Source organism: Epinephelus lanceolatus, chromosome 18, assembly GCF_041903045.1.
Source record: "Epinephelus lanceolatus isolate andai-2023 chromosome 18, ASM4190304v1, whole genome shotgun sequence".
NCBI lineage: Eukaryota > Metazoa > Chordata > Actinopteri > Perciformes > Serranidae > Epinephelus > Epinephelus lanceolatus.
This window is the reverse complement of record NC_135751.1, coordinates 16,685,638-16,700,851: the sequence shown is the minus strand read 5'-3', so window position 1 is coordinate 16,700,851 and position 15,214 is coordinate 16,685,638. Positions and strand designations below refer to the sequence as shown.

The following is a 15,214-nucleotide window of genomic DNA, read 5'->3' as shown; positions in this document are numbered from 1 at the left end:
CCAGGCTGCTTGTCATTTTTTTCCCTGGGGCTTTCTTGCCCCTGCCCTCCAGACAGGCGGACTTGTTCCTTTGGACCATCCATTCTAACATTAGCATTAGCCCAAGTCAAAGTATCAACAGATGGCAACGTTTTTAATCAACATTTTGAAGTGGAAATACACAACTTTTCAGCTAGCTAACGCTGAGCCAGAAACAAATATCTGTGATCCATTGTACGTTTGATAGTCTAAACAAAGAACATGTTTCCTTGTGGTGCTCCTCATAAAACCATCAAAAGATATGTAGCAATTTCCATCCCTCCATCTAAAACTGCGGCTCTCCAGCTCTGCATGTCGATGCTTTTCATAAGTTGCCAAATATGATACAAGGAAACAACAGTGTGCATGAGGTATAAGTGCTGTATTCAGCAATTTTGTCAAAAACTTTTTCCTCCAAGCTTACCATGCTGCTGTTCTCTGTGCAAGAGCAAACTATAAACTCTTCAAACAAATTTCAAGCCTACAACGGTGAGACATTGATAAGAAGAGCTTAGAAGTTGTGTTGTGGTTTATCCAAAGTTTTTGTCCGCTTGGTGGGATACATCCGTCTCACAGGATCTTAGCAAATCCCATCTAAGTTAATATCCATCAGTATCACAGCCAGTGAGTAAAGCATCTCAGCTAATGTTAAAAAAAACAACCCTAAACTGCCTTTTTAATATCCTAGAAAGTAAATGACTGCCATTTTACTCTTGTCCTGACTTGAATGTGCTAATGTGTGTCTTAACTGTAGTCCTAGCATTAACCTATCATGTATATCTGTCTGATGAGTGCAACGAGCTAACAGGAATCCAGTTGTGTGTGTGACATTTAGTATGGGGCAATGTATAAAAATGCATTCCTCTATGTGTGCAAACAAGGCCCATGAGTTTGGGACCATGTTTGCCCAGTAAGTTTCCCCTAATTGTGGTCTTCTCTCACTTCTCACCGTTCCCCCCTCCTGTCTTCTCCAGACCAAACTGGCCTTGCAGAAGCAGCTGACCAAGAGCTTGACAACTGGTTTCCTGCCCAGCCCCCTCACCCAGCCAACTTTGTGCACAGTGGCGACTAACCCGCTGGCTCTACGCCACCCAGTGGGCACCACCACCTTCATCCAGACCCCCTTCCTGGGCCCTGCACTGTTTCGGCCCGCCCCGGGGCCACTGAGGGCCACACACACACCCATCATCTTCTCCCCCTACTAAAGACTTGACCCACTTCCCATCTGAGCTCCACCCTTGTCCCTTTACCAAACCCCAGGCCCTCCTTTAGTGTGACCCACATGACAAAGGCCACACGCAAACTATGCAGCCCGCCTGACTTACAATGGAAAGAGTGCACAAGTCCTGACGCTCAGGAGGCCATCAGGCCTGAGAGCTGTTCCTATCATAAAGGCCAAGGTCCCCCATCATGCCTTCTTTCTGCTCCTCTTATCATGACCTAAGGAGCAGGACAGGCCTCCAGACAGTGACTGGTGCACAGAGGCCGCTTTTATAGCCATTTCATGGGTCAACATGGTTTGGATTATGGATATTATTGTGTAATTTATTAGAGAACAAATATAGACAAGTCTAGATGTATGTTTAGTGTGGTTGCCACAAAATAAGGTCCCTTTACTTGATGCTCTTTTAAAACATTTTTAACTTATTGGTTTGGGGGTTTGATGAAAGGTGGGAGGATCATAGGTCATTAACGCAGCTGAACCAGAGGCACCCTCCTGTAAGGCTAGACATTGATTAGTGTTGTCAACTAACAAGCTCAAAGGATCGTCTGAGAGCGGTTGCTGTCACATTTCATCTTGGATATGGCAATTGGCAAACAGTCCTCACTGTGGGTGGTATGTGAAGCTATAACTACATAATGTATTTCCATATATTAAAACCCAGTTAGAACCATTTTTGCATCTCCAGCTGTTTCTCCGGGCCCTTAACTCATACAAATGAAAACTTCTTTCTTCTTTATGAGTCACAACCACAGTCATAGCCCTCCAGATTTCTTTTCCTTTCCTTTATCCCCAGGATTAAGCACTCATTAAGGTCCAGAAAAGGTCAGCTTGTCAACTTGACTTTGTTTCAATTTGCAAATCTGTCTTCTGGAATGATGTTTTTTTTTGTTCCTCTCCAGTGCATCATTCGTGCAACACAGCTTGATTATATTCTTACCAAGCTAGTGGCATGAAAAACATTTTTGCAGCTATGGATGTCTTACATTGCAAAATGCCATTATTCCTTTCCACTTGTGACTGCTCTTTTTCTTTTCCTTCACCCTGCCGTCACCTCGCTGTTGCCCTTGATTTTCTGCAGCATGATCTCAGCATGAGATGATGATGAGGAGGAGGAGCGGGGAAAAGCCTCCCGCCCAACACACGCGCACGCAACCACGCACACGATGAAAACAGAATGGATAACTTCAAGACCTGATGGAATTTCAGAGCTCAGTGAAGAGTTTGGATGACAGTGGGTGGGGAGGCTGCTCAGCCACTTTTTGATTGACATCCTGTTGCGGTGTCGGCGCACAGCGTGGGAGGGAACAAAGCACAGTGCCATGGCAACCACATTAAAAGCACCTTAAAACTGATTTACTTACAAAAGCAATGTGTTGATAGTCACCTTTGTTTTGCCCTAGGTGTATGTTTTTACAATCCCATGTCAATTTTATTTGAAAGGAAAAAAAAACAATCAGGTGAGAATGATCACATTATGGTTTATCCATATCAAGACAAGTCTCACATTTAAAGCAATACATTCAGTATGTTTATGTTTATGATGTGTTTTCAGTGTGTCGATGGCTTTATCTATTCTATACTGTGCACATCTGTAACAATGTATTATGTACTCCAACACAGCCAAGGGCCAACACTGAATTGTCAGTGAAGAGTCATTTGAAATGAGGGGTTGTCCTGACGGTGCTGCCCTCGATGCTTGACGCTCACGGTCCGTCTCCACATGTTGTGACTCCGGACTGAGCCGTTTCCATTTATAGCTGCTCTCGCGCTGCGGAGAGGGTGCTTCAGCGCCATATGACATTGCTGTTTCACTTTTCAGTGGAGCAGGGGAACTTTTGTATGACTTCCACTGAGCAAAACAATGTTACGTCAGAGACAAGTGTTTGGGATAAGTGTCACAAGTGCAACATCAACTGTCATATTGCTGTCCATGTGCTGTCCCCTTCTCTCACCACCTAGGATATCTACTGACACTCAGCCCTCCCTCTGCCGACATGAACTGTCGGCAAGGTCTCATAAGGACTGGGAGCGTACACACCTCATCCTTCCTTCAACACTCATACCAAATCATGTACTCTTAAATTACAGTAATGGAGCAATCCTATGCATTTCTCATTGTGCAATATGTATAGTTGTCTGTGATGCAGCAGTGCCATCTGTCGTAAGAACCCTGTAATTGCCATCCAGTACTAGTGCTTCTACAAAACCTTTGATCCTATGTACATTTCTGTTTAAGGACCCCCAAGTCTTTCTGGGTAAGCGAGGCCATACTGATGTGATTTTCCCCAGTCGCACTACTCAGTGAACCAGCCAGCCTTTAATCTTCACTGTTTGTTTGTTTCTATCGCTCAGTGGGAACTCTGACCTAAAGAACTGAAACTTTCTTAAAATAAAGAATCTAGAGAAGGCAAATTATATGTAGAAATCATAGAGTAACTATAGAGATTTTATCAGAGTTGTTATCTGTATCACAATGAACTGCTATCATAGAAGAGAGTAGATTATGTTATCGTAGGCTCTGTGCGGCATACAGGGACAGGAAAAACGCTTTGCTTTCTTTTGTTCTTTGTTTATTTACCAACATGTTTTTTTAAGTACAAAAGAAAATATTTAAAATTATCCTTTTTTTGTTTGAGTGAGCTTTTTTTTCTCCTTGTGGACGGTGACTGAATTAATAATGTAATTCAAGGCCTTTTTAGACAATATCCTAAAGTCACATTAGCCAGGCCTTCTCAGGGGTGACAGGTTGAGCAAATACTAACATGACCATCCATTCAGGGTATCCCTCCATAGCTCTAGAGAGCAGGAAACACTGTACACATGGATGGACTGACAAAAAAAACTTACAGTGCTGTACCATAGAGAGGACAAGGGATGGATTTTGGAAAATAAAGCTTTTAGAACTTGTAAGAAATGGTTTTAATGATTATGTGAATGTGTGTGTGTGCTTTTCCTGCGTCATCATGGGTAAAAAAAACAGCAACATCTCAGACTGACTCAGATTGATTTTCGAGCAGCAACAATATGTGTGTGGGTGTGTGAAGAAAGGAAGAAAAAAATGACAGAAAACTCAGGCAGATGATTGCTAATGAATAAACAGTGGCAACATGAATGCTCAGATTTGCGAAAATGCTCAAAATTGCACTTTCTTTGATTAAATTATGTTGCAGAGAAAAGAAAGAAAGAAAACATCACTGTTTTAAAATTCGACTTATTAATCCATTTGTAAACAAAATGAATAAAAATAAAAAAAATACTGAGCATAATCCAGCTCTGAATCAGGAAATGAAAACTGATTTTATATGTGATCCTGAGTTTGCAGGTGCAGAAGGTGCTGGCTTTTCTGAAAGTGTGCAACACCCTTGCAGCATCTGTTCATGTGGCAACCCCACAGCTACTCATTTTCCAGCCATTTCAGGAAACAACTTGTGACAGCAGGGCTGGTGTTTAGCCAAAATACGACGGTGAAAGCAAATGGAAACAAGTGTCTGAGCTCTGTTGCATCTGTGGCACACAAAGGAGTGATAGAATAATATACCTGAGTGGCTAATGTGGTTTAGAGACACACTAATCTCCTTTATCTACACATGATTCTCCACAGATGGCCATTGTACTGTGAAATGACTGCAGAAAGATTTGGTGCTAAACAATGAATCCTCCTGGATTGCTGAGCAGCAGCTGTGTGTTTGCCAACATGAAACAGTTTTACCTGTCTCTGCTTGTCCTTACTTCAATACAGTGAAACCGTACAGAGGAGCGACTTCATATGTGATTAAATGTGACTTTCAGCCGTTTCACCGGATAATCACGTGTTTAGCTCAGTTAGCTCCATATTCATTTTCCAGTTTTCTTGTGTATTTGAAGGAAAGCCCTTGGATTATATGTTGATGTTGTCCTAAGGCTATCATGCTTTGTGGAAACAGTAGATAAGCACAACATCCGGGTCCAGCAGCTCCCGTGGTGCCAATCAAAGGGAAGCCTTTGGATCCCCAGCACTTACTAAAGGCGGTGATACGGCAGGAAGGACATGATGACCTTGCTAAGCTGTGACACTGGTGTGTATCCACTGTATTGATCCATTATCTTATCAGACTCCTCTCCATGGAGGGAGTGACACCCTTATCTCCTGTTGTGGTGGTCAGGCACCACTCCTCAACTCAAGAGTCAGCCCTTATGAACATAGCTTCAGTGTGTGTGTGTGTGTGTGTGTGTGTGTGTGTGCTTCTGTTTAATTGGAAGCAAATGAATGATTATAAAAGATTTTTAAGATGTAGAAGTAAATATACCATAGAAATATGTCCAGTTTTGTGATGCTACACTTAGCTTAATATTCATTGTATGTTATCTATCATGACTAATAATGTAACATAATAGCGAGTGGAAAATTATATATTGTATAAAATATATGAGTAGCACTTTACAACACAATTACTTGATATTTCAAATTTGGAGTAATTTACAAAATCATCAAAGTAATCATGTTCAGTGTCATGAATTTACAGTATGCCCCGACTTTAATAACGTATTTAGTATGTTTTGGTATAAAAGGGCATGGAGCAAAGTAGCTTACTTTGTACAATAATTCTAAGGTAGGTCTTAACTTCTGTAGTTTTATTTATTAATTTTAAAGTAATTAACATCAAATAACAGAGGTGGAGCAAAGTCACATGCAAGTCCCAAGTCAACACTGAGGAGCCCCATGTTAATTCACATTTCCTAACATTTTTCAGTTTTGAGTCCTGCACAATGCACTAATCGCATTCATGGTTCTCTCCTGCAACTTCACTGGATGCTTGGTTCAACGTGAATCTGGGGAATTAAGTGTTGACTTGCTGGGAATGAATAACTTTAATTAACTGATTCAGGAAATGAAGAGAAATGAATTGATTCGTGGCACACTTTTTAAAGGTCCAGTGTGTAGGATTTAGTGGCATCTAGTGGTGAGGTTGCAGAACTGAAACTTCTCCCATGAGCCAAGCGTTTGTCCATTCTGGGCTATACAGTGAAACAGCAAGGTGAACTCCGTGGAAGAGGGCCTCCTCCGATGTATGTAGATATAAACACCTCATTCTTAGGTAACAAAACACAACGATAATTATTGGCAGGTGTTTAAAGCCTAATGACAACATAGCTATAAATATCATATACAATTTTTGCCAACAGATGCCCCTAAATCCTACACATTGGACCTTTTAATAACATACTATTTAATCACTGGGCTGAGTATCAAGTATTTTTAAGTCAAAAGGCTCAAGTGGAGGTGACATCACCACTCACTAAAGTTCAGGTCGTTGCAAGTCTTCTTAAATTTTGCCAAGTTGAGTGTTAAGTCATTAAATTTGTGACTGAAGTCTGACTCGAGCCTAAGTCATGTGTCTACAATTCAAATGTCTATCAAGTATTAGCCTAGCCTACACAATAATCTACTTATAGGTAAAGGAATTACACAGTAAATGCTGTAATTGTGAATATGATCGCATAATTACTTCCTGTTATGAGCAGCATGAAACTGAGTAACATGAAATTAGGCCTGCTTAATATCTGAAATAGTAAGTAGGCCTAATTTCACATTACTCAATTTCAAAAACATTGATACACATGCTGGTCTAAAAAAGAATTTAAAAAAAGGATACACAGTCAGAAAGACTAAAAAATGTATAGACTTTTTAGTAGTCAATTATTTTCCACTGCTGATTTTAGTTTCAGCAGTTTTAGTTTCTCTGCTCTTGCCTACATATAGGATAAATGGTCATCTTTAAATCAGTGCATTAAAACATATTGCCTAATATATTGTGTCGTGCCAAGTCACTACAGGATATTTCCTTTATTGGGTTAATTAATTGCATAAATAAATCTTTACTGTAGCTATATAGTGTGTAATTACTCAATACATAGATTTTAACATTGTTATACATACATGCTATTATTTCTTGGTGCCCACCTCAGACAATAAAACTTGCTGCAAAAGTATCAAGAAAATACTTACTGGATGTATTGTGAAGAGATGTAATTACACATTGCTGATTACATATAAAACACTAGGTTATTACTGTATTGTAAAATACAGAGCCATCAGTACTGCTGCACTGATGCTGCAGATTTGCACCTCAGGGGAAAAAAAACAGCCAAAGAAAGATGAGATGGATGATTGGAATAAATCAATTTGTTTTTCAGCTTCCACAGTGTCTCTATTTAGTCTTTTATTGAGCTTAAATTGTCTTTCTATTGACTAGTGGGACACAATATGTAAACATGTCCCTGTGGATAATGCTGAAAGCATCAACTCAAAATACTCCCTGAATGCACAAACTCTAACCAATAACTAAGATCCAATTTTTGCACGGTTCAAAATGCCTTAAGCTTGATTTATCTCAGATTAAATCGCCCTGTGCTTTCAGGACAAATGGTCTGTCTCAGAGGCCCGTGGGCAGCCAGCATGACAACTAACATTTGACATAACTGATGGCTTAAGGGTGGTGGTGCTGGTATTTCCAGCCCACAGAAAAAAAAGCTCGATAGCACAGAGAAAAAAGGTGGCACTGCCATTTAGACTGTATGTGTTCACTCCTGTGTGGAATTGTTTTGTTAATCTGACGCCTCATGATGGGGACTGTGAAAGGAGGGTCAGCGCAGCAGCTTTCAGGAAGATGAAGTCTATTTTCTCTTCACAAAAAAAAGAGGGGATAAAATGTTATCTATTTCATGGGTCCCCTGGGAGAGCTGGATGCTCAGCTGCAGTCGTGAGACACACTGTCATGGAACAGTAAAAAGGGTATCACTGGTAGAAATACAAGGGCATCGCCTTGTTGGCCTGTGACTGTGACAAGTAAGTGCGAATTTCTCTTCTGTGGTCACTGTAGTCTGAAGGGAGGAAGAAGGTTCATAAATCACACAGGCAAGTGACAAATCAATCCCTCGCTCTGGCACGCTCACAGTGTGTATTTCACATTTTGTATTTTGCATTTTGTGTTGTGTTGTGAATCTGTTTTTTTATATGGGTCAATACGGATGTGGAGACATTGCACATAAAGATTTCGACAGGAGAACTTGAAGTTAACACCTCTGTGTGCTGTCACAGTCCAAGCGTGTGATACAATAACTGAAGCGTTTTGAGTGAAGTAACATCAGCGCGCTGGCTCTATTCTAGTCATTAAAAAGAACATGATTGAAATGAGATGGTACATGATAGCATCCTCAGGGGAAGCTAAGGTGAGTGTAATATCATTTCATAAATGTTCCACTTGAGGTTTTCTCATTATCTTGCTTTAACCTCTCCAGTCAACATGCCCATGTGGAGCTAGCAGTTCATGTCCTCTGCCTAAACATCTCTGACTTGGACTGTTTTCACAGCCACTCCCAAACTGATGCCAATGTAACAATTTAAAGAGCTTACTTTTTTTGATGGATATTGAATGCTTAACTAATCCGTGTTACAGATCTGTACAATTTTCAACCTTTTTTTTTAAGATTGTACATTGTAAAATGTGTAGAGTTACAGTGCACAGATCATCACAGATACCTGAACACAAAACTGGTTTAGTTTTTTACTGCACTGATGTCTTTGGTGTCAGTTCAGGGGTTAGTTTGAAAAAAGGTATTCACACAACTAACTGTCTCAGATGCAGGTGCGTTGGAAAATATTGCCTGAGTCTCTGAATAGAAAATCCCACACACTGCTCTTACTCAGCTTCACAATTTAATTAGTTTTTTCAATTTTATATACTTTATTAATCCCCGAGGCGAAATTCAATTTTTTCACTCTGTTGTCAATTACACACAGGTCCAAACACACACATGCACAAACCAGGTTGGCACAAACAGGACCTATACATGCACTAAGTGGAAAGATGTCAGAGTGGGGCTGCCCATGCCCATGACAGGCGCTCCGAGCGGTTGGGGGGCTCGGTGCCTTGCTCAAGGGCACCTCGGCAGCAGTTCCTAATTAGGTGTCTTAGCCTGTTACTGTTGCTAAAATGTATCAAATTTGCTGCCATATCAAACTACAGACATTATTAATCATTGATAAACAAGTTTCAACCCTGAAATGTGACCAGGTTTTGGACCTTGTCCACTTTTGTGTCTGCTGCAGACTGACTCAGCAGAGATGGCTGCCATCTTGTTTTCACCTGGATTGGTGTATTGTGCTCTTACTACCACTAGATGGCACAAAAAAGTGTCCACGAAGGAGGACAACAGGTCTAAGTTAAGTAGAATGAAGTATAAGGTTAAGTAAACCCAAAATGTAATGTCCTCTTATGAGGACACAGGGTCTCAGAAGGATATGTCACATATCCCACAAACGAAAGAACAAGGAAACTTGAAAAATTTAGGAAAAACATAAATAACTCAAGCTCCCTACACAATAAAGGATATTTACAAGATTATTTACAAAAAAATATTGATCCTTTGAATGAACACATCGGTCCTGCAGCTTTCATAAATCATTCAAAATGTTAAACAATGTGTACTCCTATGCCATGTGTTATAAATTGGTCTTTTGAGATCCCCAAATCCATTAAAGCATGACATGCCATTGTATCGCATCATTTAATCCTTTGAGAGTTAGAGTTTACAGATTAAATAATCAGCATACTTCTCTTCTGCCAAGTGTTTCTTGAATGTTACCACCTCTCTCTGGCAGAGTAACTTTTTCAATGCCCTGAAACCTAAATGATGAGATATCATGTTTGCAGTCATTGAAATGTACTGCTGCTGGTTAATCTCTATCATTTCTCCTCAAGGAGCTCTTGTGTTATTCTTGTCAGTTTAGGGGTAAAATAAATAAATAAATAATCAGTTGTCATTACAAATTGCACCCAGCATTTCCAATAATCATTAAATCACTGGCACATTTCTCCTGAACATGTTTGTCATGAATATTCTATTTTGTATGTTCCATTTTGTTGAGTAATCAAACACAGTGGACAGTTTATTGCACAACAGCTGATAATTTCCCATGCTTCTGTGCGAGTTTTAATTTGGTGTGAATCTATTTGTATCTATTAATCAGTGTTTTTCCTCCGAGGGATATAAAAGGCTCAGTTTTTAAATGAAATGCTAACACCTGCTTGTCGTTGAAAAACAGCCCTTAAATCCTCCCACATGACAAAAAGTATTAAGAAAACACATGTGTACTCAGAGGAACTACATGAGAAAAAAAAACAGCTTTTGAAATGTTAACTTATAATTTGATAGAGCTTTTGCCCAAAGATATTTACAAGGACACTCAATCTCCAAAAAAAACAAAGGCTAGATGCCATTTAAAAAATGGTGTTCAGTGTTAGGCTTCAGTACAAATGCAAAGATGGTTTCAGTGGGGGTGTCAATGTGGATTATCACACATATGTGACAATACTTATATTGTTATTATTCTTTAGAAGTATCTAAATGTTTACTCATAGGCATGTGAGCACAAATATTAAAGCTGTATTATAAATAAACACTTCATTAGGTACTATGAACCCCGCAACATGTGATGCATTACTATAGACACCTATGTGAGATATAATACTTTTGTGAATGTTTCGCCCACCTTCATTTATATACATGCTACTTGGTAGTGGACAAAATATTAAAAACACAGCTGTCATCTCTTTGTTTATTGTAATGGTGTTGCAGTTCCTCACTGTAACCAATAGAGGGCTCTGTACACTCATTACACTCCAACCAAATTCATGAAAACTGATGAAACAAAAATGAACACTTCACACATATTCTGTTTAGACCCAAAAAATCATTTAATGTGTTTGCAAAACATGCAAGCAAATATCAAGTGAACACATTTTATGGATATTAATACATAAAGGCTTGATATTCACAAAAAATGTTGCATGTATGTTACATAGTGTTGAAAGCCTGAAGCACAAACACATGAATAAAGACAATAAACGGATTCCCCTTTTCAATCAAACATTAAAAGCTGCTGATATTTTGACTCATGTTGCACCCTGATGTGACTGTTCAATGGTCAGCTGATGAATGCCCTGGGTTTTACTTTACAGCTTAGTAAAAAATATACCAGCTTCAACTTCCTCAGTGACTGTAACTGATTACATGATGAGTCGTGCTGTTCGTGGTGCAACATTTTACTATATAGAATGTGCTATGTCTTTATGTGTCACAAGCAGAAAAAAAGTAGCACCTGAGCCTGCAGAAACTGCCTTTCTCCTGAACATTTATCTCATATTTCAGTTTCTACAGCCTGTATAGAAGGCAGTATGTGGTAAGGAATGTTAATAATTCACTGTACAACATCCAACAGTATAACTCAGTAAAGAACAAATATAGTGTAACAACTCTCCAGATCAACAAACATCACATCATCAAGAATGTATCAATAAAAGACTTTCACCTATCAAATCTTTTACAACATGTGAAATTCAGCATTTGTGTGACGCAATAATCAGGTAACATGAGTGACTGCTGCCATTTTTGATTCAGCCTGTGTGTACATGTAAATAAAATAGTAGCCAGTGTATCTGTGTGCGAGGTCCTAATTTATCTATACAGTGAGCTCCATGAGTCTGAGAGCAAAATGTTGATTGTCAGTAGTTTAAGAGCTGCAAGTCCAAACATGGCTGCTGATGTCAACAGCTGTAATAATCAAGAATGTGTATGAATATTTTGACCATAATCCAAACTAATATACACGGAATGACAAAAAAACTTTGCATTCTTTAAATTGTTGATAAAAGATCAACATTGTCACTCATTTATAATTGCAGTATTTTATCAAAACATCGAACATGGATGCTAAACCAACAGTACTCACTGTATATATAAATATCCATACAATCATCCTGCCTTTTCTCATTATCGCTTATCCATATTTTCCAAACCAACTCTTACTACCTCAGTCCTTCATAATATTGAAATAGGTTTTTTTTTTGTTTTTTTTTTTTTAGCAAAACTAGATTCCCTTTAACACACCTCTTCTCCCTTTTTGCTTCCTCTCGAACTTAAAAACAGTGTCTGGTCGTTCAGCTGTCTGTAGAACCACTGCCCTTATTCTTGTTGCGACTGAGAGGGAAAGTGGACTTGCTTTGAGGTTGGGTCATTTTGCTGGCCAGGTAGACAAAGGGTTCGATCAGTGTACGCCGGTCCACCACTGACACCTCCCACAGACGCACCTTCTCGTTCTTCGCCCAGTTCTGGGCCATGTTAGAGTCGACTCTCCTCTCATCCTGCCTGTCCAGCTTGTTACCCAGCACAACAATGGTGACCTGTGGATTAGGATCATCAGGTTAGCCCCACATAAGTGTAAACTCTAGCTCTGTCCACATCAGTGTGCTTCGCTTCATTAGCAATGACAAGCACTTTGGCAGTCCTCACCTCTTTCTTGTCTCTGTGACGGTCGATGTCCTTCTTGAGGGCCTCCATTCGCTTAAAGGACTCTTTACTGTCAATGCTGTAGACGAGTACAAAGCCATCAGCAAAAGTGTAGTAATGTCGAGGAAACTCCATCCCATCCCGGAGCCCACGGGTGTCATAGAAGCGCACCTGCTCTCGTGTGCCGCGATCAGTTTCTATGGAGCCAATATAGATATCCTCCAGGGTCTCCATGGGCTCTGAACCTAACAGTGGACAAACAAAGACAGACACATACAGTGTGTAATACTGCACAAGTATTAGGATAATGGCTGGTAATGAATACATTGTAACTAAGCACTTTCATATTTAGTCACTTGAAACAGATAGCAACACACTGTTGTATGACAGGGTGTCAGTAGAAAAAAAAACCATATGCAATAAATTTGTTAAGTTAGTGCTGATTAACATTTACTTCCAAGTGAACTTTAGAAACCAGAATGTAGCAAGTGAAGGTAGGAATCACCAGAGGGCCCATAATACAATATTATCACAATGCTTAAGTCACGATACAATGTTATTGAGATTTTAAATGTTTTGCTGTATGCTGAGTATTGTGATGCCATATATTGTGATATATTCCAATTTATTACCCATTTTCAACTGCAAATTATGACCCAAAAGGAAAAATTTGTCAACATCTGTTTATCTAACATCTGTTTTAATATGTTCATCTTACTTAAATCATTTTTATTGCAGCAAAGTATCAAATGTACTGGTTTTATGATCTAGTAGTCTCCCAAAGTTTAATTTACTTGCAATATTAATAATTTATATAAAAAAATAAAAACAACACTTGGCGTCCATATATCGATACAATATTGAATGGAAAATATCATGATAATAGAAGAAGAAGAAGAAGAAAACAAAAATGCTGAATCGATCTTTTCCCCCCACACCTAGTAGCAAGATGTTAATCCACAAAACAGTTGAAAAGACCTAGTCATGTAACTTTATCCCTCTAGGGTCTTATCACAAGCTCTACAACACACAGTGTCCTATTTGTGATATTTGTGCCTGACTAAAAGCAGAGTATCAGTCTTGCTGTTACAGGAGCCTAAAAGCCTAAAAACTTAATGATATTCAGTTGCAATAAACCATGCTGTATGAAAAGAAATTTAATGTGTAATGCTAGTGTAAAAGGCCCTCTGTTTTGTACCTTCATGAGGAAGATGATTATGCACAAATAATATATTTTGCTTGTTCAATTGCTATTCCCAAATAATTACTGGGACTGTTTGTTATTTATGAGAGGGAAGGGATGGTACAAAAGGGGGAGGCATCTCATGATTTTTAAGCACTGGGCCAGCCAGGACTGTTTTTTATTTTGACTTAGGGAAGGGGCATACACATTTAAAAGGTTGTGTTTTGTATTATTTTACCATCAATTTTAAAGTAAACATAAAGGCTTCTGTCAGAAAACAACAAAACCTAATCTAAGCATAAAATAGTTAAATTCACCAAAATCACTTCATTCTCATCTCATTTAAAATTTGGCCAAAAATAAACTGTTTGCACAAACTAACCAGCATGCACAACAAGAGTGAAAAACCAAGGCTTTGATCAGGTCCCGGATTTTGTCTTCAACTTTTAAGTTTTACCTTTCAAACATCAAAGGGCACATTTTAAAATGTAATTACTAATTTATGGCGAAGGGAGGGTAATGCATTTTCCGCTAGACACTCAGGAAGGAGAAATATTTGTAGCTTCAGGGAGGGTCAAAACAGAAAAAAAACTAAGTCACACCCCAGCCACCCCCCTCCTCTGATACATACAGATAAGACCCTAATACATGTGTTCCTTACATGTATCAGTGTGTGAGGGAGAATCAGTGGCAATCAAACTAAACATTTTAAATACAGTAAGTAATGCACAGAGAATAACCAACGTACAGTGCATTACAAGCAGGTCAACAGTGTTATTTGAAATAAAAAGAATAAAACAATATAGAGCAAAATGTATACCTGCAACATGATTGGCATACAGTAGTTGCTCCAGTACAGCTGTTTTGCCAACTGCAGCCTGGCCACACACAACCACCTTACAGCTTTTGCCCATGACTCACTTTCAGGTCAGAAAATCTGTTTTTTGGAGAAAATGCACCAATATTTTGTTCACGTTGCAAACTATGAAAACTGAGTGCATAACATTGTACTAACGTTGCTCATGCCTTTTGGGTAGCAACATTGCTAAAATATGCTTCTGTCATAAACAATTAACTAACGTTACTAATGCATTCATTCCAAGATAGCACACATTTTAAAAATGTACGTTAGTCATGCTGATATATTACAAAAACGTTAGCTAATTAAGTTAGCTGAGCATGTTACCGTTTCTCCAGTCTGTGACATTAGGAACTAGCTTAGCATTAGCTTTCGGTGAGGTCCGTAGACACGATGTAATATATACAGTCGCTAATGTTATCTGAAACTGACAATCCCGAGTAAAATTTGTGCCCTCAAACATATAAGCTCATAATGGCTACCTGCAGGTAAATATGACTGAGCTATGATAATGATTCTTATTATCAAGCAAGCTGCTCTTCTTACCAAAAGGGCTACTTCCTGTTTACAGTGTACGTAACGACTGCAGTATGTGGCCCCG

The 15,214-nt window shown here is 39.1% G+C and overlaps 2 protein-coding genes across 5 annotated transcripts in view; one reads left to right on the top strand and one right to left on the bottom strand.

Moving 5' to 3' along the window:
- The window catches only part of znf385c (zinc finger protein 385C), a 187,634-nt gene extending 183,477 nt beyond the window's left edge, over positions 1-4,157 (top strand). For all 3 annotated transcript variants that reach the window (XM_033645708.2, XM_033645707.2, XM_033645709.2), the window contains one exon: positions 993-4,157. In XM_033645708.2, coding sequence (XP_033501599.1) covers positions 993-1,223 — 231 coding nt within the window. In that variant the 3' untranslated portion in view covers positions 1,224-4,157. The remainder of the gene's footprint in view (positions 1-992) is intronic.
- Positions 4,158-10,961: 6,804 nt separating this feature from the next.
- Positions 10,962-15,210, bottom strand: nkiras2 (NFKB inhibitor interacting Ras-like 2). 2 transcript variants are annotated; one of them, XM_033645104.2, is made up of 4 exons: positions 15,160-15,210; positions 14,575-14,691; positions 12,575-12,816; positions 10,962-12,465 (listed from the first exon to the last, which is right to left on the bottom strand). In XM_033645104.2, exons 2-4 carry the CDS (start codon positions 14,666-14,668, stop codon positions 12,223-12,225), a joined length of 579 nt encoding a protein of 192 aa, XP_033500995.1. In that variant the 5' UTR covers positions 14,669-14,691; positions 15,160-15,210; the 3' UTR covers positions 10,962-12,222. The 2 variants fall into 2 exon arrangements, with proteins under 2 accessions (XP_033500995.1, XP_033500996.1); XM_033645105.2 differs by having other exon boundaries at positions 14,941-15,160.
- Between the last annotated feature and the right edge of the window lie 4 nt (positions 15,211-15,214).

Coding starts and splice junctions, on each gene's coding strand:
- nkiras2 (XM_033645104.2), bottom strand. CDS start 14,668: ATGGGCAAAAGCTGTAAGGTGGTTGTGTGTGGCCAGGCTGCAGTTGGC. Junction 12,817..14,574: donor GTATGCCAATCATGTTGCAG/GTATACATTTTG, acceptor GTCCACTGTTAG/GTTCAGAGCCCATGGAGACC. Junction 12,466..12,574: donor GTCACAGAGACAAGAAAGAG/GTGAGGACTGCC, acceptor CCTAATCCACAG/GTCACCATTGTTGTGCTGGG.